General features: G+C 38.5%; 1 protein-coding gene across 3 annotated transcripts in view; it reads right to left on the bottom strand.

Moving 5' to 3' along the window:
* LOC124798840 (WD repeat-containing protein 35) overlaps window positions 1–26,824 on the bottom strand; it is a 183,251-nt gene that overhangs the window by 40,332 nt on the left and 116,095 nt on the right. For all 3 annotated transcript variants that reach the window (XM_047262374.1, XM_047262381.1, XM_047262389.1), the window contains 5 exons: window positions 23,365–23,543; window positions 13,739–13,942; window positions 12,202–12,345; window positions 11,902–12,097; window positions 11,604–11,816 (listed from right to left, as the gene is read on the bottom strand). In XM_047262374.1, the coding sequence (XP_047118330.1) occupies window positions 11,604–11,816; window positions 11,902–12,097; window positions 12,202–12,345; window positions 13,739–13,942; window positions 23,365–23,543 (936 nt within the window). The remainder of the gene's footprint in view (window positions 1–11,603; window positions 11,817–11,901; window positions 12,098–12,201; window positions 12,346–13,738; window positions 13,943–23,364; window positions 23,544–26,824) is intronic.

Raw genomic sequence — 26,824 nt, 5'->3', positions numbered from 1 at the left:
CCTCTTCCATACAGACATTGTGGAGACAGTGGCCGCAGCTTTGGGAGATAATGGTAGGAATCCATTTCAGGCAATGACCAAACCCCCGTGCCCGGATAGTCACCCTGGGCCAGAAACGGGATGACGGTTGCTCAGGTAGGTGTCCGTTGTTGGTCCACAGGAGGTGCAGGACCGTCTGGGATTGATGCCTATCGAACAGCTGAACGGCATGAACCAACAGGGAGACAGAAATTGATCCAATACCACGTCAGATGGGACCAAGTCATGTACTTTTTCATTTGCATTTTGAATGTCCTAACTAGGTTAGGCAGCAAAACTAAATTGCCGCAAAGGTGTAACCATCCCGATGGCTTCATGACAATGACTTACGGGGTAGCCCATTTGCTGGATGCAATTGGTTGGAAGAACCAGGTCGAGCTCCTCCCTGACTTGGTCACGGAGTACCATCGGCACCGAGCAAGCCCGAAAGAAACAGGGTCTGGAATTTTACACTGTACAGGAAACCATGAAACTTCTTTAAGGCATAAACAATGGCGACGGCTTGTTTCTCTATTTGTGAATATCTAGTATGAGACAAATTAAGCATCGTTGATGTGTATGCAATAGGACATTCAGAGCAATCAGAATATTTATGAGCTAACACCACCCCCAGCCCAGGCTGGAAAGCATCTGTTGCTAACACTAAATGTTGACCCGGTTGGTAGGTTACAAGGCAAGGTACAGATTGTACCAACATGGACTTCAGTTTTAAAAATGGCATTTCACATGCTTGCAACCAATGGAAAGACATCCCCTTATGCAGGAAGGCATATAACGGTTGTGAAACTGATGCAGCCCCAGGCAAAAACTGATGACATAAGCAATCTTACCTAAAAAAAACATGGAGTTCCTTGAATGATGCATGATGCGGAAGAACCACAATGACAGAGACATTCTGACAAAGGGGTCTGATACCAGCACTAGAGACACTGAACACAAGATAAACAATAGAACACTGAAAGAAGTGGCACCACTTTTCCAAATTGCACTTGAACCTGTGACACTGAGAAGAGTGTATGTAAATTTTGGAGATGTTCAGCAGTGGAGGAGCAGAAGACCACAATATCAAGATAGCTGCCACAGCCACGCACAGACCTCATGAGTTGTTCATGAAACCATAGAAAAATCACCAGGGTGCTGGCCACACCAAATGGTAGCCGCAAATATTGATATAAGCCAAAAGGCGTGTTAACAATCACGAGCCATTGAGAGGCAGCATCAATGGGAAGCTGCAAATGTGAATTGGATTGGTCGATCTTGGAAAATACTGACCACCAGTAAGCTTAGCAAAAATTTTGTCAGCATACAGCAATGGATACGTGTTAATGATAGACTGTGTATTGCCACAAACTCTGAAATTGCCGCAAAGGCATAACCATCCCGATGGCTTCTTGACAATGACTAAGGGGGTAGCCCATTTGCTGGATGCGATTGGTTGGACAACCCCAGAGGCCGTGAGCTGGTCGAGCCCCGCCTTGACTTGGTCATGGAGTACCATCGGCACTGGGTGAGCTCAGAAGGAACAGGGTCTAGCAGAAGGTTTCATGGTGATGTGGGCTTTGAAATTATAGGCACAACCCAAGACCACAGAAAACAGGGCAGAAAATTCAGAGTGTAGAGAGTCGAGTTGAATGTAAAGCACTTGATCAGAATGAGATTAACTTCATCAGAGATAGTAAACCTGGAAAGGTTAAAGGCATTCAAACCAAACAAATTTTCGGTGCATGTGTAGTTCACCACCACAAAAGACAGTAGATGAACCACAGATTTATATGTGAGTAGGGTCAAGAAACTACCCAATATCGGAATGCCCTGTTTATTGTAGGTGGCTAATGTAGGTGACACTGGCACTAAAGGGGGAGAGCCCAAGCCAACTTATGTTTGCAAATTGAGTAATGACACGGCAGCAACAGTGGCGACATGCATGGGCAAAACCTTCTGATAAACCTTGACATCAATAAGAAGTTTATTGGGAGCAACAGAGATTGTCGATGCACAGCTGACATCCATGCCAGCATCTGCAATAGGCTGTTGGAATTTTGCGTTACAAACAGCAGCAATGTGACCCATTTTCTTGGCTTGCTGTGCTGCTGCTGTGTTTGTAGCTGCTGCAAAAAGTTGTGCCAGCTGCTGTGGTGTTTTGCTCACTTGCAGACTGCTGCCACCATATCATTCCCCTATGAACTGTCTGAAAAATCTTCTGATAAATCTTGATGTTGATAAGAAGCTTATTCGGTGCAATGGAGATTGCCGATACACAACTGACATAAATGTCAGCATCTGCAATAGGCTGTTGGAATTTTGCATTACAAACAGGAGCAATGTGGCCTGTTTTCTTGGCTTGCTGTGCTGCTGCGGCCGTGGCTTCTGCAGTGAGTTGTGCGCGAACCACTGCCACAATATCGTTCTCCTGTGAACTGTCTGAAAAAAGGTGGGCGAAAGTGGGTTGAACACCTGCAACATCACAACATGGTTCAGTTTGGGTACCCGCAACCCTCAAAACTCAAATGATTGTACTCAAGACAGAATGTTGGAGAGGGAGGGGTTTTCACATTGAATGGCCTGCTCATGAACCTCAAGATCAGGGGCCAACCGAATGATTGCATCATGAACCATTTGGTCGGCATATTAATCTTTATCTACATCAGTGACAAAGTGACAATGGCGGCTTAAACCATGAAGTTCAGCTGCCCAAGTCTTATAGGATTGTTTCAGTTTCTTGCGACACTGATAGAATTCAACCCAAGTGGCAAAGACGTATGTCTGTTTTCAGTAGTATTTTAAAGCGAGTTCACACATGTTATCAAAATAGAGTGAAGATGGATCCTGCAGGGCGGCCAGCTGGCAAAGGAGTTGATACATGTGAGGCGATAACCAAGGCAGAAAGAAAGCCCGGCATAAAGTAACATCAGTAAACCCAAATGCACGAAAATGGTGCCACAACCATTTTTCATAGGCTTCCCATTCTTCAACAGACTCATCGTAAGCTACAAATGGTGGAGAATAAATGACTGGGGTAGGATGTGCAAGGGGCAACACAGCAGGCAATGTAGATTGAGATGGATCCAAACTGGCCAAAAGAGAGGCAAGTGTTTGCAATACCTGGTGGCAAACACTTCCTGCTGTTGACTGAGATGCTGCAATGCTGCAGTAAGAACCACTTGCTGATCAACCAGCCGGCATAAAAACTCATCAGTAGCACTATCAGAGATTGTAGACACATCAGAAGACCAACCAGAGACTGAAAACCACATGGAGAACAATCCCACACTCGTCACTTGTGTTGTAACTTGGACACACAGCACAGTTAACAATATTAGTACAACTTTCTTAGACTTGGCATGTACGCCAATCACCATAACATATACCGAACACAATAAGATAAGCTAAATGTATGCAAGCAGAAATAACATGATAACTGAGTGCGAGTGTAGTGCTGCAAGGTTTAAATAGGCACTTGTCCGTGGCAGGGTGTATTGGAAGTTTACAGTATTGATCTCTCACAGATGACAACACACTGCTAATGTGAGCGGCTTTCAAGTGTGCACGCATTACTTCATTGATAGTTCTCAATTTTAGATTTACCACCCTTCTTGTAAATCAGGGTTACTTGTGCTATTTTTAGATTGTTCGGTAAACTAGTTGATACAATTATATTATCTACTACTGTGACCATGGAATCAGGCATGTTGTCTCTGCGCTTTTTTTCATGTGCTGATAGACAACCCATCAATGGCTGCTGGTTTTGAAATTTTTAGTGATCAAACTGACCATTTTATCTCCTTACCGTTGGTTGTGGCCAAGTATATGCTTTTTTCAAAACCAGAATTTTCTTATATCTACACTGGTGATGGCTGAAGATGTGACTCTGACATTTTCCAACAGAAGAAAAGTACTTGTCACAAGCTTCTGGTATCAGATAGTGATAACTGATGGAACTGCCTTTATAGTTGATGGTAAGATCACTAGCTGATTTGTTCTTACAATCTATAAAGCTACTTACAACTTTCCAAACAGCTATGGCAGTGTTACTTGAGTTTCTTAACATCATGGCTATATACATGGTCCAGTCATACTAATGTGACCACCACTTATGCCCAGTGCCAATGCACAATAAACACTCATAGACAGCAGGTGTCAGCACTAGCAGTGGAGGCAACAAAAGCATTTCTGAGGGGATACAGAAAACAGTGCACTAATTGTCGAAGTGTGGCAACAGAGCGATTTATCTGACACCAAAAAGGGCATGATTATTAGCTTTCAGGTCAAGGCTGGAAGCATTTCCAAAATGGCTAAGTTTGTAAACTGTTCGTGTGCCATCATGGTTAAAGTATATGCAATATCAAAAATCAGTCCCCAGGCAATAGTGATGCACCATGGGCCATATATGACAGGTGTGAAAGATGGCTGCGGAGATGTGTAGGAGCAAACAGACACGCAGATGTTGAGCAACTGATCACCCACACGAATGAAGAGGCTACCAACAGTGACTCCTCAACAACTGTTCGGCGAATGTTGCTGCTTATGGGCCTCTACAGCAGATGCCTGATTCACGAACTCAAGCTCACTGCTGTTCATTGGTGATAAAGGCTGAAATTTGCATGCCAATATTGCAAACTGGGCATTCACTGAGTGATGACAGGTGCCCTTTTTAGGTAAATCATGTTTTATGCTCCATTGGACAGTGGCCATTGGCATGTACAGCATGAAACATCTGAAAGCAAACATCCTGCCCCAATTGTCAGACAAGGGAGCATTATGGTCTGGGAAATGTTTTAATGGCATTCCCTGTGTGACCTCATCATTTCTGAAGGCACAATGGATTAACACAAGTCTTCATCTACCCCTGGAGACCGTGTCCCTACATGCAGTTTGTTTTTCCTTGACATGATGACATTTACCAGCAAGACAATAAAAGTGGCACACAGCTTGCAATGTACATGTGTGGTTCGAAGAGCACCATGATGAGTTTAGCATATCCCCCTGACCACTAAATTCCCAGGATTGGGTTTAACCCAATCGAGAATCTGTGAGACCACCTCAAATGGGCTGTTCATGCAATGAATCCTAAACCGAGAGATCTACTACAACTGGCCACAGCACTGGAGTTGGCATGGCTCCATGACCCTGTCAGTATTGTTCAGAACGTCACTGACTCTGCAAATGTTACAAAAGGTGGTTATTCAGGCTTTTGACACGTGGTCACATTAATGTGACTGGATACTGTACTTACTTCTACTTTCTAATAGCAGGTCTGTATAATAATCATGACATAGTTTCTAACTTTAGTCTATGATTATTGCCATTCTTCATCATTGCACACTGGAAAAATCTAAGTGTTTCTGTCACTGTCTTCACTTAATGAGTTATCCAGTTATTTGTTTATACTTTTTTGCAGTCATAAACTGGTAATGTCATATTTCCAGTTTAAATCAGTACCTGAACAGCGTGGTGGTCAGAAATGGCAAGCTTCTGAACCGATGCATTGTATTTAAAGTGAGACATGTTAGTTTTAAAGTTGTCGATGGACGATTTGCTGCTATTAATCTCTCTAATGGGTTCATTTATCAGGAAAGTTAAATTAAACTGATGTAGTATTAGTATTAGCTTTTTCCTTTTTTTTGAACTGGAGTCAGTAGACAGCAAGTCTATGTTTATATCTCCTGTTAGTATGACGTTAAATCAGCCATTTTTTCAGTGTTTACTGTCTCTATCAGCAAGCAGGTCATTAAGATTTTCAAAGAAAATATCTACACTACCACAGGGATGTCTGTATAGACCTATAATGATTAGATTCCATTTCACCTACTTGTAGTTAATAGATGTTAATTTTATTATACCCTCTATATTAAAGTACTTATATCTATTACATTATAGTTACTACCTCCTGCAGCAAACTCCACCACTGTGTTTCTCTTTTCTGCTGAAGACAGAGAAAAAGATCATGGAGAGTGACTGACATACACCAGTTAGTAAACTCAATAGTTTACCGATTACTGTATAAAGGTTCACACCTTGCTCCACATCAGTACCGAAAATACAGCCCTGCTTTGTCTTTGGTGTTTCATTGATTGTGTTTTGGACTACCTACTTTGGGTCATGACAACTTAATCTTCAACTTCTGATACTTGCAAATTTGATGGTTATTGTCATTTGAGGATGCTGTATGAAGCTGTAGTGACTGCAGCTCTGCAAATGCAATTGCAGCCTATTATGTGCAACAGCTAACACAGCTGATATGCACTTCTAATGTTGTGGTAATTGCAACAGGGACAAAGATATGGCCTAGAAAAGTAGCCAAGATCTAATAAACACATCAAGAAACAAACTACCTTGCATTGTGTCAAAATGATTTTAGGCGATGTGCCATTTGGACATGACCTTCCAAATTGGTCATTTGTGAACAAAGAAGTTACTGGTATAAACTTGCATTTGTGTGTGTGTGTGTGTGTGCGTGTGTGTGTGTGTGGGTGAGTGGGTGGGTGGGTTCGTGCGTGTGCATGGGTGTGTATATGTGTCTATTGCTGACAAAGGCCTTAATGGCCAATAGCTATAATTGTGTGAATCTTTTTGTTGTGCCCATCGCGACTGAGCATCTCCGCTATATGGAGAGTAGCAACTTTCCTTCTCTAATATTGTTACATTCCATCCTGGATCTTCCATTGTTTAGTTTATGTTTGTATGTTGTCTATTACTGATGAAGGCTTTGCTGGCTGAAACTTCACTTTCTGCCAGTCTTTTTGTTGTGCCTACCTGCAACTCAACTTCTCAGCTATATGAAGAAGGTACTGCACACATAAACGATGTTATCCAATTTGCAGCATGCACAAATTCTCCCAAGCTGTTGGAACTATTGCATAATGCAAAAAATTGTGTAGAAAAAATAATTTTGTACAGGAAATTCAAACACATTTCCCTCTTTCATGTGACAAAAAAGTGAAATGTAAAGCAAATAAACACAGAAATAATATGTATGTACAACAATACACTAATTCAAAGGTAAAAAGACAGGCATGATATGTTGTGTATCAATTAGTGAATAGTTCAGCATTTTATTATACATTATACTTTAAGTGAACATCTACTGTACAGAATTAAAGGTTGGTAAATAAGTGCCTGATTGCAAATTTAAACTTTTGTGCATGGTACTTGACAAATTTTATGAAGCCTAGTGTGTTTTATGTAATCTGTAAACTTGTCCAATTTTGAAAATTATTTTAGTCCCATGTGATTCCGTTTTCAGCAACTTTAATTGTAATTGTAGCTACTCAGGAATAAACAGCACACTGCAGCCACAGTGCAGTTTTGTCAGACACCTTTCACCAAGGATTGAACACATTATCAGCAGTTTATAGTCTATTATTAGATGAAATTGCATGCTGTACTGAAAGATATGAAACTTCTTGATTTCTCAATCACTCACTATACTAGGATCTCTTTTTTCACCCAAGAGTAATTTAACTGAGGTGCTGACAGTCTTCAGACATAAAAATTATAGGCTGACCAGTGCCATTTGCGTTTTCATGGGAAAAAAACTGAACTTACACTTTATAGTGATGCTCCCTCTGCTGTTTAATACAAGATCTTTGCCAGGCAAAAATTTTGCAAGGCGGGGCAGAGATCTGACACACTTCTTTAATTGTGTTAACTCCTTCTCACATGCCTCTGAATGTATAAATCTGACACCATTCATATGTAACTGGGCCAAATGATATGAAATTCAAGCAACCTTAGGCAGAAACTGAGCATATAATTTATTTTATACTTGAATGACTGCAGTTCCTTGAGGGTCTTTTGGATTGTAATGCGCTTTTTGCAACTGCATGTTCTGCCATGTTTTCTAAATTTTCTGTACTCAATGTTTACACATGTCAGACGGAATGTCTAACACTAAGATGTGCTGTTTTTCCACATACACAGGCAATTGTAAATATGCATGCACTAGGTATACTTCTGAAAAGAACTGATCTCTGGCTAAATTTGTTAACAGTTATTCCAAACAAAGAATAGCATATATGAGGCGGAATACAAAATTTTCGGGACTGGTGCTGCCCTCTGGAAAGTAGGAGTAGTAGATCTTTGCACCGATAGGTGGCGACAGCTGCATATCTTATCAGTCAGTGTGCAGAGTGGCTTTCAGCTGGGAGGATGTGTTGCATGTCCACAGTGATTTCCATAATACTCTGTGTTTGTTGTGTGGCAATTTTATGATGGATCCGCGAACAGAACAGTGCGTGTGTATCAAATTCTGTGTGAAACTTGGGAAAAGTGCTATGGAGACCCTTGCAATGATTCAACAATGAGTGCATCAATTCCATCCTAAACCTGATGGACAAAAAACAGGAAACAATAGGAGTATTTATTGACTTGTCAAAAGCTTTTGACATGGTGGACCATAAAATTCCGCTATCAAAGCTTGAAAGATATGGTATTCGAGGTCTGTCCAACAAGTGGATCAGTTCCTTCCTGACTAATCGTAAGCAGGCAGTGTGCATCAAGCACACAAATATTGAACTAAAAACTGTATCTAATCACTTATCTGACTATAAACAAATTAAATGTGGTGTACCCCAAGGATCAATAATGGACCCCTTCTGTTTCTTCTGAACATAAATGATCTAAGCTTAAATGTTGATGCGCACAAAACATTCATATTTGCAGATGACACCACGATTCTACTAAAAGGAGACAACAATGAACAGTTACAGCAGACAGTAAACGCGGTCACGAAACAACTCAGCAGCTGGGCACAGAGTAATCAGCTTGTAATAAACAGTAAGAAAACCAGTGCTCTAAAATTCCACAATGTTCCTAACAAGGACATGTTTATCCCATCAGTCTCTATCAATGACGAACCAGTTGGTACCAATACTGAAACCAAATTCTTAGAACTTTGGCTGCAGAGTAACATCAGATGGAATAAGCATATTGAATATCTAAATGCAGAACTGAGCAAAACATGTTACCTTCTTTGTTCATTAAAATCATGCTGTAGTGAGAAAACAGTATTGAATGCACATCATGCGTACTTTCATTCTCGTCTTAGATATGGGGTCACCTTCTGGGGAAACTCTAAAACAGCTAATAGGACTTTTAAACTACAAAAAAGGGCAATTAGAATCTTGTTTGGGTGCAAGCCTAGAGACTCTTGTAAACCCCTGTTTAAGAAATATGGTATTCCTCCTCCATTACCTAAGAAATCTGGTATTCCTCCATTACCGTGTGTATACATCATGGAAACCCTTTTGTTCTTTAAATTAAATGTGATAGGTAAGGACTGGAGACTGCAAAAAAACTGTGATATTCATGATCACATTGACCTGGAATCATGAAATTTGGCAAGAAGCAAGGTTTAACAGTAAAAGTAAAAGGGAACAATCTGACTATTGTGAATTTGTAATTATAGCACATGAAAAAAAATTGTTATTTGTTATCTAATTGTTTGTCTGTCAATCCGTCTGTTATGACCATTTTGCTCAGGAACGGATATACAAATGAAGTTGAAATTTATGCCACATACTAAGGGCTACAGTTCCTTGGCTTGTAACAAATGTAAGCTTCTAAGTCAATTCAATCAAAAGATACTGCCATTTATATCAATACTTGGAAACTCATGAGAAAACATTCAACAGCCTAGACCACACAAAATATTTCTTTATTTAAGACAATTAGTTCTGACAGACTTTGCTGTCATCTTCAGGTCATAAAAATCTTTTTGTTGTAAAATGTGTTCATTTTGTGTTGGGCTCTACGCCAAGGTGTCAAGTGGATGTTTACATGAGATGGGCACATTCTAAAGAAAATGACAACAAAGTCTGCTGAAACCGGTTGTCTTAAATAAAGAAATATTTTATGCGATCTAAGCTGTAGAATATCTTTTAGCAAGTGAAACAGATCAGACCTTCAGTAATCCCTCTGCAGGCACTTAAATGTGATTTGCAGAATATCCATGTAGATGTAGAATCTCAAAATGAGAAAGCTTCTGTCAAAATCTGTAGGGTACTTCCCAATGGCCTAGAATCTTGAAATTCGGCAATAAGGAAGGGTTTCACATACAAGTAAAAGAAAAAATACCATAAAGTGTTAACTTGTAATTATATCACACACACACACACACACACACACACACAAAGTCATCTGTTATCTGACTTAAAACTTAAAATAAAAGGTCTCAAATGTCTTGGAATTCCAAGAACTGATGTCTTGCCAGTATCGATATTGATAAAACTGTCAAAATTATTGACTCCCAGGATGATGAACTGTCCATATATATAATTAAGTTTGTACAGAACCCTCAGACCACGAATCTTAGCACCTGTCCAGTTGTTTTAACTAGGTGGTGCATTACAAATGGAGCAGAGCACGCACAACAGAAATGGTTGTCCCCTCACCTTAAGAGATGCATGAGTTACCAAACATGATATTCCTTGTGCAGCTTATATAAATCTATAAATGAGTTTTTTGAAATATTAGGTTCACTTATTTGGTATGAGAAACCCAAATAAGGAAAATGTGTCAAGACTGAATATTTTAGAAGCTACCAATCAGTTCACTATTAAAAATTATAATTTTATAAGTACATTTGACATGCAACTTGTTCTGTCAGCTAGCCTCTCAGTGTATTTCCTTTTTGGCCTTAATTAACCACTCGCCACTCCATCCTGTCAAGTGGCAGTGAACCAATGTCGTCACGACAAGTTAAGATTCTCTGTCAAGCTGGAGCTTCAACTCAGTGGTACTGGCCAACAGTATGATAATTAACTTTCTTTTTGGAATTTCGGTTATTACTATGGACCCCAGCTCTAGACTGTGAAGCAATGCAGTATTTCACAGTGAAGTCATGTACTGCCCATTATTCACACTATACCAGATATTCTTTGTTCTGGCAGGCATAACATATGGTGCTTAATGAGGGCAACAATACTTACTATGTCTGTTACAGCAAGTGCAGCAAGATTTATGAGACTTACAACTATGGGCATTATTTGCAAAAATGCTGTGTTGAAGTGGTCTTTCTCTGCTTTCAAATATGCTATCAGAGCCAATGTTACATTACATATTCATTTTCTGGAGTTTTTAAAGGTATTACAGAAGTACGTCTGCTAGTTACTTTTCTATTTACTTTACTCTGCCATATCACTTTACTGTAATGCAACAGTGAGTTGGAGGAAAATGATGACAAAATACTGTCAACCAATGAATGCTGATCACAACACTGATTAGCAAAAATGTTTGCTACCTTCACTTTGTCATCAGATGCTTTCTGTGTCGACAATGTTACTTCAAATGCTTGAACAATTTCCAGTACTTCACTAACTGCAAGCTCTGACATTATGAAAGCCTTCACTCTGGTTTCACTGCATTCTTATTAAAGAAGTTGCAGATTTGCGATCCACATTACATACGATAAATCCCTTTCTTTGTAATAATGATGAAACTCAAGCTAACATGTCACTACAATCAAGCTCTCTAGATCTTTCTAATGGTATATTCATACTTGTAAATAATGGTATTGTTGCACTGTAACATAAGAAATTTGTTTATTATTTGGTAAGAGTGCACACCTGGAAAAGCAGTTTTGCTGCGTCCAAAAAGTGGTTTGCCTTGCGATAGAGTTCTACAGCTTCGAGTAGTTTATTCTTAGCCAGCAAATGGCTAGCGTATTTGGAAAGTAAATCATTTATTTCTGGGAGTTTATACTGTTTGGCTAATTCAACTGCTTGGTCCCACTGATTTAAACCAACACATGCATCAACTGCTGGTTTTATTTGACCATACTGCAACAAACAAAAACAACATTTAATGAGTAGGTAAACAACTACCATATAATATTTTGAATGAACTAATAGTAAATTTTGCTACCTTAGTGTATGCCATGACAGCTTGTGCACACATCCCTACTGATGCAAACATTTCACCAATAACAGGCAGGAGTGAATGTTTGTCAGGGAGATTTGCAACACAAGATTCTAGAGCAGCGTAATCTTCTAGCATGTAATAACAGTGGACCAAACGTTCTTGATTGCGACCTTTTTCATAGTATTCCCTGGCACCTTCCCTTCAAATTGTATCAGACCAATCATTAAAATAAATAAAAAAGTAATGCAACAATCTGAAACAGCAAACGTATATTATCATTTTGTTTAGTGTGTAATAACATACCAATTCTGTCTATCTGCAAAGTAGTTGCCAATTGAGTTCCATGCCTGTTCCATCTGAACATCCGAGCCACCAGCACCCATTTTCATTAGCTGCACTACTCTGAACCAGTCACCAAGTTTCTCACGAAGGGATATCGCTAGATCTCTAAAATAAATTATACAAAATTACTTTACAGACAGAAATATATTGTTACATGTACCAGCAGGAAATTCTAAAAATTCTAAATATGTGTACAGTTAAATATTATAGCATTAATACAGAATTTATTTATAAAAAAATTCTATACGGCTGTAACTTACGGATCTACGCAAGAATAATCAAATCATTGCAGATTATACATATACTCTCATGTATTTATGTTAAAAGACTGATTCTATCCCAACATAGAATCTCTTGAAACTATCATTTACTTATGCATTGACTAAGCCATCCTACATTGAAATGATTAAGAGCCTATCCTAATCTACCTCGCAAATATAACTAACTTTGTTGTAAAATTGCTGTTCCTTATTTATGTGTGAATGTAATTTATATTGAGTGTGTTTACACAAATTTATATGGCAACAATGTGACTTCCTTATACCATTTCAGGAGAAGGATTCCACACTGGCAAAAATATTATATTGTAACCCTCTGCTGAGTCAGTAGATAAAGATCAGGAATGGCAACCACTTATCTATAGCTGATTGATCATGGTAGATAAACATGTATCAGCACAGAGGTATAACTAGTTCCACATACACACAATGAGGCACCCTTCTGCACACGTTAGTGATCACATGCCACATGTGCATGACCTCCACCTCCCCCCATCCTCCCATGTAACGCGCGAGTGTGTGCCCGTGTCCCGCCCCCCACACACACACACCACGAGAGAGAGAGAGAGAGAGAGAGAGAGAGAGAGAGAGAGAGAGTAGCCACTCATGGCCTTCGATTAATCGTGTGCATGTGTACGGTTTCCTCATTTGTGGTGATATTTGCAATCTGTCCAAGAGATTACCTTCTCTATAAATATTCATTAATAATCAGGGTGCTGTTTCCTCTTTGTTTGTATATTATCATTTGTGACTTTCTTTTCGCCTAGTCTCTCACCTGCCAACCTCCACAAAGATATTACTGTATCATATTTCCTTAAGTTTCCAACAGAAATTTAGATTCAGAAGTGTTCACCACTGCTCATTCCTTTAATACATAAAATATTCCAGATATCCATATAATTACATAATACATACTATATAAACAAACAAATTTATCAATTAGTCAGGAACATAAGTTGGTACAAAGGAAAAACAGATAAAACCATTACTTGTTTTGGTGACTATTTAAAAGCTGTAGGCATTGTTACATAGCTTTCAGCACAAACATGTATTGCTTTAATTTAAGTTTTCTACAAATTTCAAACTGCTAGCACATGGGATTTTTTTTCTTCTTTCTTTTTTTTTTTTTTTTTTTTTTTTTTTTTTTTTTTTTTTTTTTTTTTGAGAACAGATAAAAAAAGTGTTTTTAATGAGTGAGAACTATTCAAAGATTATAATACCTACGATCCACTTCAAGATAATACTTCTCAGCATCATTAAAATTCTGGAAATATGCTGCAACTTCAGCTTTCTTTAACGTATCATTTTGTATATTCTGCAGTCTTTTAACAAATTGAATTCCAGGATAATCACTGCATCGAACAAATGCAGCTTCTGCGGTGGACAAGTCGAGCTGCTGGACAGCAGCCTCTGCTAGAAGACGCCTGAAAGTAAAATCATATTTCAGTGTAGTATACAAATAACAGTAATAATAAAAACCATAAAATAAATAAAAAGACATCTGCTTCCTACTACATACACCCTCCTCACTATAAAACAAGCACAGATGAGTGATGTAAACGGTATATATGCAATTATGCAATGTTTCCTTTGTCACAAGAGAAATGGAAAGTGCATGAATGAAGAGAGAGGGGGAGAGGGAGAGAAAGAGAGAGGGGGGACGGGGGGCTAGCTCTCTTACACCTTATACAAGTCTTCGCTTGTAAATTTGAGAAAGAGCATTCACTATAATCAGTTGAAACACTGCAGAACCTCCAAAGCCCTACTACTCTCTCACTTATTTCCCACGCCCCACTTTGTCTAACAGTTCTGTTTTTCTTTCCTTCCCCTTCCATATCATTTAATATCTTAACACTAACAGATTTTCACCCTCACCCATAGATTTGATCACTCATTTGTCTTGCATTTTCTCTTTAATTCACAGTCGTTGGCTTGTGATGTGTCGTGTAAATCCACAAAACAGGAGTTGGCACTGACATCTTTTCAGTTGTTAAAACCAATTCAACTGTGGCACGGATGTGGCTTTCATCAAAAGCCATTTGATGTATTCTTTTGTTCTCTCTTTGTTTTGCATCACTAAATATCTACTAAGTCTCAATTCAGTGTATCTGGACCTGTCTTCAGATATTTCAGTATTCATGGAACATTTGAAATATTAATATTCTGCAATGAAGTTAATCAAATACTAGGTTTCTTCTTCCTCCAGATCACTCTCGTCTGTAATATATCATATAAATATACACATGTGTCTCTCACAGCATTCACCTTTGAAAAATAAAGGTGATGTTCATAAAGTGGTCCACAATATGCTAATGTTTTCCAGAAAGAGAAATGCAATGTTCTTTCCAGAAGTAACATCTTTAGCTGCGCAAGATACTGAATAAAATTTTCATTTTATCCCAATACATGTACATGCTGCAACTTAGTAATGGCAGCCTCAAACAGAATAATGGTAGCTTCTATGCAAACTATCTCTTGTTAGTTCATCTACAAGTCAGTGTTTGTTCTCCTGTAAAACTTTTCTGAGTAATCACTAACTATTCAATTCAATAGTTCCACAATATTATGTGATCAATGCTTCCAGAGATACTTTTTAATTTATTTATTCATCCATAGATAGTCTCACAATGATACATGATATGTCAACATAATGCAATCACACACACATGCATAGAACATACAGATATGTGTTTTTATGGCTGTACAGCTTTATGTGTGAGGAGGTAGGTGGCCTTCAGTCCGTTGGTGGGAGTCCTGATGAAATGTATTCACTCATGACGGCAGTCCTTGCAGTGCGGAAGAAAGGTATGAAGATTAGTGTGTAAAGTGTCATTGACTACAAGCTCACTAGAGATGGGATACTAATGATGTACAGGATGAGGAAAGAAATTGGCCATGTCTTTTCAAAGGAGCCATCCCTTCATTTGCTTTAAGTAATTTGGAGAAAAACATGGAAAGTCTAACTCCTGACAGCCAGAAGAGTATTTGAATGCCAATCCTACTGAAAGTGATTCCAGTGGCTTAGCCATTTCACCCCCTCATTCAGTACAAATCTCATTGGAAGAAAGGCAGATGTAAAACTCAGATTCATTGGACAAATAACAATGAAGTGTATTTCATCCTATGAATAAGATCACTCATAAAGACAGATTACTGAATACTGTTCAGCAATATGGAATGTGTCCTAGGCTGATAGGATAGGTTGAGTTGGTGGAAGGATTGAGAGACTTTTGGGATGAGATGTGCGGTTATTCAAAGATTTGTTTGGTCGGCATGATAGTGTCGGGAAAATGCTGCATAACGTCCTTGGTAGAAGTTATACTAATTTTGTCACGGTTTAATCTTCAAATTCCAAGAGAATGCACTTGAAGATAAGTGTCAGGTAACATCTTTATCAAAGAGATTGAACCATATAGTAACTGATTACAAGATAATTGGTGAACATCTTGAGCATGTCATATTATATAAATATTCAGGGGTAATACAGGAAATGATATGATCACATATAATTAGTAAATCACTACCGAAGTATTGTCCCAATGTTTGGGAGTCCTTACCAAGTAGGCATGACAACAGATATTGAACTAATTCTGAAGGAAGGAAGCTTAGAGTTTAATATCCTGTTGACAATGAATTCAGAGATGGATTATCAGGATCATAACAGGTCAACATAACACATACAAAAGTCTAACGGAGGTACTTGGGGAACTTAAATGAGAATCCCTGGGAGAAAGGCAACATAGTTCTTGTGAAACTTTGTGAGTGAATTTAAGGAACATGTATTTGGAAAAGAATGTAGACTATTCTGCTGCCATTATCACATATCTCATGTAGGAATAATGAGACAATATTGTGAAAAGGAAAGTTGGTACTCACCATCTAGCGGAGATGCTGCTGAGTTGCAGATAGGCACAACAGAAACAATGTCAGAAATAAAGCTTTCGGTCATTAAGGCCTTCATCAACAATAGACGTAGACACACACACACACACACACACACACACACACACACACACACACACACACAAAAAAAAACTCGTGTGTGTGAGTTGCATGCTCGCTTTTTGTGTGTGTGTTTGTGTATGTGTATGTCTATTGTTGACGATGGCCTTAATGGTCGAAAGCTTTATTTGTGACATTCTTCTTGTTGTGCCTATCTGCAACTTAGTAGCTCTGCTATATGATGAGTAGCAACTTTCCTTTTCATAATATTGTTACGTTCCATCCAGGAATAATGAGAATTATGTAACAGAGAGCAGGGCATGTAAAGAGGCCTATGGACAGTCCTTTTTACCTTGCTCAAAACATAAATGAAATATGGAAGAAAACTGACAATAATCGGTATGATGTACCCTCCTGGGGAGTATTTATGTACATGTAGGTGGTTGGCCTTGGCCTTGATGAAGGAACCATACCAGCATTTACCTGAAATTGTTGAGAAAAACCACAGAAAGCCTAAATCAGGATGACCAAATAGAGCATCATCCTCTCAAATATGAGGTCAGTGAGACTTCCTGGCAGATTAAAAGTGTGTGCCAAACCAAGACTCGAACTAAGGACCTTTGCTCTTCACAGGCAAGTGCTTTACAAACTGAGCTACCCAAGCATGACTCATGATCCATCCTCACAGCTCTACTTCCACCTGAACCTTGTTCCCCACTTCCCAAACTTCACAGAAGTTCTCCTGAGAAACTTGTGGCACTAGCACTCCGGAAGAAAGGATATTGTGCTGACATGACTTAGCTACAGCCTTGGGGATATTTTCAGAATGAAATTTCCACTCTGCAGTGGAGTGTGCACCGATATGAAACTTCTGGTAAATGAAAACTGTGTGCCGGACTGAGACTCAAACTCGAGACCTTTGTCTTTTGCAGCAAGTGCTCGACCAACTGAGCTACCCAAGTTACTATGCCCAAAGCACATCTCCATATTCTCCCTTCAGTCCGTCAGAAAGATTGAATCAGTGACGAGAGTGAGGAGTGAGATGTTGAGCTCAGGAGGATGATGAAAGAATGCAATCATGCGCTATAGATTTTTGCCCACGACTATTGCAAACACAATACACTGTGATTACGTACAGGGTGTTCCAAAAAAAAGTGCCAGGATTTTGAATAACTGCTGCAGAAAAAACTTTTCAAGATAATGAAAGGATTTAATACCAAATTGAAGAGTAAAAAACCTTAAGTTTTGATGTGAACTCGACTTGTCACTCTGCAGACATAAAAACGATACTCGATTTTATGCCGTGTAGCATCTCTGGTGTTACATTCATGAAGGCTGTCAAAATTTGCTCCTGCAGATGCCTCAAATATCGAATTTCTTCTGCTTAGACAATGTTTCTGACATAGCTCCAGAAAAAGAAGAACAAAGCGTTACAATCACGACTTCTGGGAGGCCAGGGAATAGTCACATCCCTGCTGTTTCTTTAAATATTTTACTGACCTTTCTCATCTCCTTAGGCAATTTGTTACACAGCTTTATTCCCTGATAAAAAATGCTGTTCTGAGTTTTTTTATTTGTTTTTCCTTGGCAAATGTTAAGTCCAAACTGGCTCTTGTTCCATGATTATGTACATTATGTACGCAAATATTAGGGAAATACTTATTAATATATTTCCTGACATGCACAGCAGACTGGTAGATGTATTCACTTGGTGCAGTAAGGATAGCCAGTTTTAAATAGTTCTTTACAATGAGTCTAAATACTACTTTTAGTACACTTTCAGAAGTGTAATTATAACCTGATTTGTCCAATGTCTTATGTGAAAGATGCTTTTGTAGACATTAGGACCAATAAATACAATACAATACAATCCAAGACCCTTTTCTGCAGTTTGAAAAAAGTGTCTATGTTTTGTGCCTCTGATCTCCACGAAAGAACCCCATAGCTATGAATTAAGTGTACATAGGAATAGCGTGTCATCACAAGACATTGGCTGGTACACAACACTTTCTTTTGTTTTCTCTCTTTATGCTGAAGTGTATGCTGTTTGTTTTCTTTATGTTCTAAGTTAATTTATTGCATACTTCCAAACTGTAACCATCCTTAAGGGTTTTATTTGCTTTCTCTATTAGGAGTTCTGGTGTTTGATAAACTACTTCGATGTAGCTGTCATCATCAAAAAGAACTTTTTCTTCATGTCTTATACTGCGTGAAAAGTCACTAACATATATCAAGAACAGAAGTGAGCCCAATAAACTATCCTGAAGTACACCTATATCTATGTGTTTCTTGTACGACAATAGTTTTACTAACAATATATCATCATTAGATATGTGTACTACCTTATGCACTGTGTTTTCCAGATAAGACTGGAACCACTTGTTTTTTTTTTTCCTCTTACATCTAGTTCTTCTAGTTTGTTTAGTAGTATTTTATGGTCATCAGACTGTCATCTTTGTCAAGAGCTCCAAGTTTCTTTTTTGTGAACTCTGTAATGGCTGACATTGCACTTTTTTCCATTTCAGAAACCAAACTGTGCTTCATTGAAAAGGTTTTAATTGAATGGGTGAGTTGAAAAAGGTACACATTCCACAAATTTCACAAATTAAACTGAGATAGCCATTTTCTTCTTTGGACGTATAGACATCCATTGAGCATATAAAAGAACATCTTCCTCTACTTCAAATGTGCTTGCCAACAATAGTTAGATACGAGTGAGTTGAAGAAAGGACATATTCCTGGAGTATGTTCCTTCTTCAACTCAAAGCCGCACTAGAGTCGGCAACACCCACCACAGTGCTAGTGCTCGCTGCTCAGTCATGTGTTTGGTGTGTAATGTAGCAGATGAGCGAGCTGTTTAAGGTTATGTTGGTTATGTTTACAGTGAAAAGTGATAAGATCTGTGCCAAAATTATGAGGGCTATCCACAAAGTACATTGTGTTTTCGTTTGTGTCCATTAGGGGCGAGGCTAGCGCGGCCATCTTGGTGTCATGGCATTCCGCCGCTCAGTCGGCATCCTGCCGTGCTAGTGAGAGGTTCGTGCTGCACTCCGTTGAGTTACTGTGACAGTCTGAAATGTTAGCGTTAATTGAAAATGCCATGAAGTGTGAAGTGCGTGCTGGAATAAGGTTTCTGACTGCAAAAACCTATACACCGATAGAAATCTATTGGCAGCTTTGTGAAGTGTATGGGGACAACATAATCACTGAAGGTGGAGTGCGTCAATGGGTCATAAAATTTAAAAATGGCTGAACTAACATTTACGATGAAGAGCAAAGTGGAAGATCCAGCATAGTGACTGCCGAACTTGTTGAAAAAGTCAATGCCGCGGTCCGTGAAAACCGTAATTTCACAATAACGGAACTCTCTATGAGTTTTCCACAAATTTCACGAAGTTTGTTGCACAAAATCATTACCGAAAAGCTTGGTTACCACAAGTTTTGTGCAAGATGGATACCAAAAATCTTGACAGAGATTCACAAAAATCAGCGAATGGCTGCAGCGTTAACGTTTTTGGACGCTTACGAGAAAGATGGCGACTCATTACTCGACCGCATCGTTACTGGTGACAAAACATGTGTTAAGCATGTGAACTGTGAGACAAAATTGCAGTCAATGCAGTGGGAGCACACAAATTCCCCCCCAAAAACCCAAGAAATGCATGCAGACAATGTCGGCAAGGAAGGTGATGGCGACTGTCTTTTGGGACAGAAAAGGTGTGATTTTTGTGGATTTCCTGGAAAGAGGCACTACAATAAACTCTCAAAGGTATTGCCAAACTCTGCAAAACCTCAAAAGAGCAATACAAAACAAGTGCAGGGGAAAGTTGGGCTCAAAGATCTTGCTGATTCACGACAACGCCCGGGCCCACACGGCATATGCCACTCGTGAAGTTCTCGAATCTTTTAAGTGGGAGTTGTTTCCTCATCCGCCGTACAGTCCCGACCTGGCACCGAGCGACTTCCACTTATTCCCAGCAATGAAGAAGTGGTTGGCTATGCAGCGTTTCGATGATGACGCACAGCTTCAAGAAGAGGTAACCACGTTGTTGAAGACGCAAGAGGCCGAATTTTACGACAAAGGAATTTCCAAGCTTGTCCATCGCTACGATAAGTGCCTTAATTTAAATGGCAACTATGTAGAAAAGTAGTATTTAAGTGTGGCTTTCATCTGCATTTAATAAAAAAAATTCCAATACTTTATTTATTTTTAATTCCAAAACGTAATGTACTTTGTGGATAGCCCTCGTAGTTTAGTGAAGTTTATTAGTTTTTGGTTTACTTTAACCAAGTAACAATGTCAGCAACAGACAGTGACAGTGGTGAACCAAGACGAAAAAAGGGAAGACATTACAAAGAAAAACATGTACGGGAGATGGAAAAGTTAGCAAGGCATCGTGGTGAGGAGTTTGTAACTTCAGCAGGCGTTCATGTTCCAGCCAAAACAACCGGCCCTAACTGTAAGTTTAGGAAGAAATGCATGGATAGTTTCTTTATTGGGGAAAAGGAGAACATTATTTGAACTCTATATAGTGGCAGACCTAAGCACGAGCAGGACACATGGTTAATGAGCGTAATTGAGAGGTACAAGGTTGCAAGGCACAGACCATCAAATGAAAACTCCAAACCACATGAATTCTCTTTCAAGTACTTTGCCATGAAAGGGACAAGCAGAGTTGAAGTACGTTGTAATGCTTACATAAGCCTACATGCGGTGTCACACAAAGTTGTCATTAGGTTGACACATACTTTGACCTCTGGGAAATCCACTATTGACATGAGAGGTAAACATGAAAACTGTTCTAATGCTGTTCCAGCCTCACATCTAGTTAAAGTACATGAACATATTGATTCAATTCCAACATATGTTGCTCACTATACGCCTACAACAGTCACATATCGCGATGCTCAACTCAATGTGGCAAAAATGCATGAACTTTTCATATACAAATTTCCTGACATGAAGAATGTAATTAAGTATGAGTTTTACTTGGATTATTTCAAGAAAAACTTTAGTTACCGATTTGACAGACCTCAGGTCGATGTGTGCAGTACTTGTGAAGACCTGAAGATCAAAATTAAGTCAAACATGCTTAATGACAATGCAAAAGGCGTAGCATCTGCTGAATTAATGGTGCATAACAGACGTGCTAAGCATTTTTATAACAAGATGCAGGAAATAAAGGAACTATCAAAATCCCGGCTGATGTCATGGGAATTGCTTTCAATTATATGCAAAACCTGCCACTACCACTGCTGCCTGTACAAGAAGTATTTTACCTTAGAAAACTATGGTTCTATGTCTTCAATGTTTATGACATAAAAAACGACAAGGCCTATTTTTTTACCTAGACAGAAGGTGAGGGAAACAAAGGCCCATATGATGTACGTTCAATGGTTTTGGATTTTATCACACATCACATTCCCGAAGAAGTGCAGTACCTCCATGTATTTAGCGATGCAAGTGGATGCCAAAACATAAATCATGCTCTGTGCAGACTTTTGTGCTCCTTGACCATGAACAGTAGATTCAAGGCTATACATCTGTATTACCCCATTAGAGTGCACAGCTTTATGCCATGTGATCGTACGTTTGGCACAGTGAAGCGTGAAGTCCAGTGACATGATCGTGTCTACTCACCTGAACAGTACAACTCAATGATTGGTAGTGTGAAGAAAACAAAGCCTACTTTTGTTGTGACCACTATGCAATGTGATTTATTTTTGGAATTCAAGAACTGGTGGCCACAGTACTTTGTGAAACAGCCTAGAAGTGTAAAAAGCAGAGCAGTTACTTTCAAAATAAGCACATACAGACACTTCGTCTTCTAAAGTGATGCAAAGGTTTTGTTGAAACACCCGCCTATGTTGACAACCCCGTAAAATGGACCTTCAAGCTGAAGAAAACAAACACTGTTGAAATCCCTGACACCAAGGCATATCCAATGGGAAAGGTTCCCATAAAGAAAGACAAACTGCAGGATCTCCAGAAAGTTAAACACTACATCCCAGATGAGCATCGATCTTTTTTCGATGAAAGAGTCTCTTGGATACAAGAGACATTAATGAAGATGATGTTGATGACTAACTGATCCACCTACAAGGTAAGAGTAATAAAAACATATTTTAAAGTAACATTTATAGGCTATGTATCACATACTACTGAATAAAACTAAAAATAATAATGATAGTAAAAATAAAAAAGAACATTTTTTTATAATATTTTTCAAACAAGGTTTTTTTCAGCTGCTGATCGACTAGAATAAGAAGACTGATGACTGTCTACTATGAAAAGTCCAACAATGAAAAATGTTTAATAGGAAAACATTTTTTTGTAAATATATGTAGCCAACAGTTTTGAAATATATTTTTTTGCCTTTTTACAAAGATTGAATAATTTTACTTGCTTATTTCTGAAATCTTTTTAACACAATCCACAAATTCGCATAAAGTTTGTGCGTTTAAAAACTTTGACCTGAAAAAGGTACATAACCCTGAACATATTTACGCAGTTACATGGTATATAACAAATATTTATACATAGGTACCATGTGCAATGCGTTTGCTACACTCAATTGTACACATTCACAATAGTAAATTTTTTGGTATAACAACCAGTTTTCTCACAAAACAGTTTTTTTTTTTTTTATTTGCCGAAAGTTTATGTTTTTGGAATGTGTACCTTTTTCAAATCACTCATTCAATTATTCATGTAACTGTCTTTCAGGATAGGTTCAATTATTTTTGAGAATGCTGACAGTAGTACACAGAGTGTGTGAACTCCTAACAAACTGCTAATTCACACACCATGGTTTCTTCCACTTCCTTCAGATAGCTTCATAACCAATTCAAAGTGTTGAAAGGAATAAAGAAATCTGTGATAATTTTACAAAAAAATTGTTACCACAAACGAGGATGTGGATTCTCTTCAATGAATGTTGTTGCTTCTGCTATTCCAACCTTATCCAAAAGATCTCTGGTATCTCGAAGCGATTTCACTTCCATGTCAAGAATGTTTTCTGAAGTTGGTCTTTCAGGATTCTGCATAATTTCATCTAACAACACTGCTCGAATCTCTAACTCCTGGAATCAAATAAGTCATTGAGAATAATTAAAACACACAAACATGTTCTGTTCTGTGCAATTACTCACACAAACTGAAAATTTATGGATTACAACTAAAGAGGTATTATTTGTTAATTACAACCATAAGACTGACAGAGCATTCAGCAATTTAGTTTCAACTGAACATGCACTGATGACTCATATTCGTAACTTACAACTATGAAATGCACATCATCGTTTCACATGAGATTTGTTGATTATTAAAGTCTTTCCTGTTTCTGCTGCACTTTCCAGAGCATGAGGATAAGATGAACATAAAATGGAATTCTTGACTAACACACACTTGGTGAATGAATACTGGTGATAGGGTACAGGGGTAGGTATACCTCGCTAGGCATTTTACAGTGGAGCACAACTGTCATCAGCAACACAATGAATGAGCAAGAGCATTACCACCAAGTTTTTACTATAAGACATAAGAATTTTTAAAGAGCGCTGCATCTCTACGAGGAGAGGGTGCTTTCTTTTCGTGGCTTGTGGCATCATAAGATGAAAAGCTTCCTTGGTTGCGACATAACTCTTTCTGGTTAGCTTTGTGGTATTAGATATTGTTTTAGTCTTTATTTTTTACTAGTAAAGTATTTTTTATCATTGATAGGTGCTCACTCAAGCAATTTTCATCTCTGCAGTGACACTTCTGTTGTGAAATAAGTGAGAATAAAGAGAGGCAACTGGTAGTCGTGGCATTGAGTGGGTGCAAGGAAAGATAAGCTCATATCTTTGTACCATTTTTGTTAATAATATAGTAAGTTTAAAAATGTGACTACATTACTAAACTATCCAATATAATCATTTTCCATATATGGTTAAGTAATTCAAGCTGCAACTGCTTCAGCACATTCAAGAAGGGATACAAATAAGAAAGACATATTAGAACTTATTGATTGATGGCTTATACAGGATGCCAGCATTCCTGCACCCTGCACATCCTCTCCTCCTCACCCACTCCAGCTAATGCAACTGCTCACTCCAGTGAGCACAATAACAGCAGGGGCAATGCACAGGCACTCAGGTTTGTTGTGTGTGTGTGTGTGTGTGTGTGTGTGTGTGTGTGTGTGTGTGTGTGTGAGAGAGAGAGAGAGAGAGAGAGAGAGAGAGAGAGAGAGAGAGAGAGAGAGAGAGAGAGAGAGGGGCGGGGGGGGGGGGGGGGGTGCTCTAGCTCTAAAGAAGTTGTGAACTTTATTCCTTAAATTAATTAATTTCAGAGTTAATGTAGGCTAAACAAATGTTGTGTACTTTAAATCCGGAGCACCAGAATGAAGATATTGTTGTCTCACCTTTCTCTGTATGTGATGTTTGTGTGTGTGCATAGAAGACAGATTATCATAAAAGCCTATATCAATTAGAATATTACCTATGAAACTATGTGGTTCCAGAGACCTTTTAAAGTTTCAAACATCAATCCAGACTGAGCCGATGAGTGAAAATTTGTACCAAGGTTCAGATTCGAACCTGAGTCTCCTGCCCACTAGGCAGATTTGCTAACCACTACCACCCTGGCTCAGTGGCTTTGCACAATTGGATGGACTACCCTAGAATGACTCACTTCTCAATTCAAATTCCCATTCATGATGCAGACCACTTGGTACATCAAAAATATTACCTATTCATCCAAATACCGAAATGCTAAGGGTTGAGTGTTTTGGCTTAGTACAATCTGCTATACCATTTGAACTAGTACTATGTGAAAGTATCTGTCACGCTAACATGAAAAGGATGTTTTTATTATTATTTTGCAGAAGGGAATCATGAGGACTGAGTGTGGTTAGGCCTTTTGCAGTACACAATTGTGTATATTGTGTTTTATCTAAGTTCAATAACAGTCCATTTTCACAAAGAACCAGTTATTAACTTTCAAGAAAATTAATTTACATTTTCAAGAGTTGAAGTTCAGCCATTAGGCATCATTATAGTAACTGTATCATCAGCAAAGAGAACTATATCTGCTTCTTGGATATATGTTATTACATAGCAACAAGAACAACAGTGGATCCAATATTCTTTCCTGTACCACACTTGTAATAAATGTTCCCCATTCTGAAGACACTGTTACATTTTTTTAACTTGCAGGGTTTCTTTATGCAATATTCTGCCACCTTTTAAATAAAACAAAGGAAGAAAGATTAGGGTTTAATGACTTTTGGTTGGATAGGATGAAAACCAGTTACAGAAAGATCTCCAATAATGAAATATTTTAAATTCTCGAGTTGACTACTGTGAACTGTTCAGTCAGATAAAATTTGGCAAAAAATACCAGTTAGTAATATTTAGTCATTTAAATATTGTATAATCTGATTAGTGAAAAAAAAGAAGAACATGTTCAGTGGGGAGATCTTTTAAAATCAAAACCGATACTGACTAAGTATCTGGTCAGAGCTGTTGTTGGTAGTGGTCAAGTGTGCATGAGGAGTGCCTGCTTGTGTGAATGTGTGCATGTTTTCTTTGCTGTAGAAGGCTTTGGCCAAAAGCTCTGATCTGTAATAATCTTTTTGTTGGCCTGTCTACAACTCACCGGGTCACCTTTACGGTCAGTAGAATCTACCCTTTTCCTAACATCGTTAATTTGAGAGATGTGTTATGGTTCTTGCACGGATATGGTTCTTCTCCAGTTCATTTGAAACATATGTAAGTAGTGAAATTAGTTGGTAATTACTGACATCTGTCTGACAACAGCATATTTCTGTCTGCAATGAATCATATTTTGTGATGATGTTCTATTGCATATACTACTGAACACATTGCATATCTATGAAGAACATGATTTTAGTACATTACTTGAAAAACTATCAACTCTGTGAGAGTTTTTGCTTTTGAGAGAGTTAATTACATTCTTATTTCTTTTGCAGGGCATGGAGTAAATGCAAATTGCCTATGTGCATGTGGCATTGCTCCTTGCGTGTATTCTACTGCTTTACCCCTTGAATTGCACATGCTAAACTTTTGTGCTACTTCAAAGAAGTGACTATTAAATATTAGGAATATCTGACTTCTGTCATTTATTTTTTGGCTATTTTCTTTATTTCTCACTGAAACTAATGCAGTAATACTTCACAAGACACACACACACACACACACACACACACACACACACACACACACCTCTGCAGCTACATTGTGCTGGTTGAACAAACAATGCCAGTATTGCAGTTTGGCAGCTACTGGCGTTATGGGTTGTGTGAGGTGGGGTGCGTAGAAGGAGAAAGAGACAGAAGTCAAAGGAGGGGCTGGTGAAGGGTATC

This window comes from Schistocerca piceifrons, chromosome 1 (genome assembly GCF_021461385.2).
Source record: "Schistocerca piceifrons isolate TAMUIC-IGC-003096 chromosome 1, iqSchPice1.1, whole genome shotgun sequence".
Taxonomy (NCBI): Eukaryota; Metazoa; Arthropoda; class Insecta; order Orthoptera; family Acrididae; genus Schistocerca; species Schistocerca piceifrons.
This window is presented reverse-complemented; position numbering and strand designations above follow the sequence as displayed.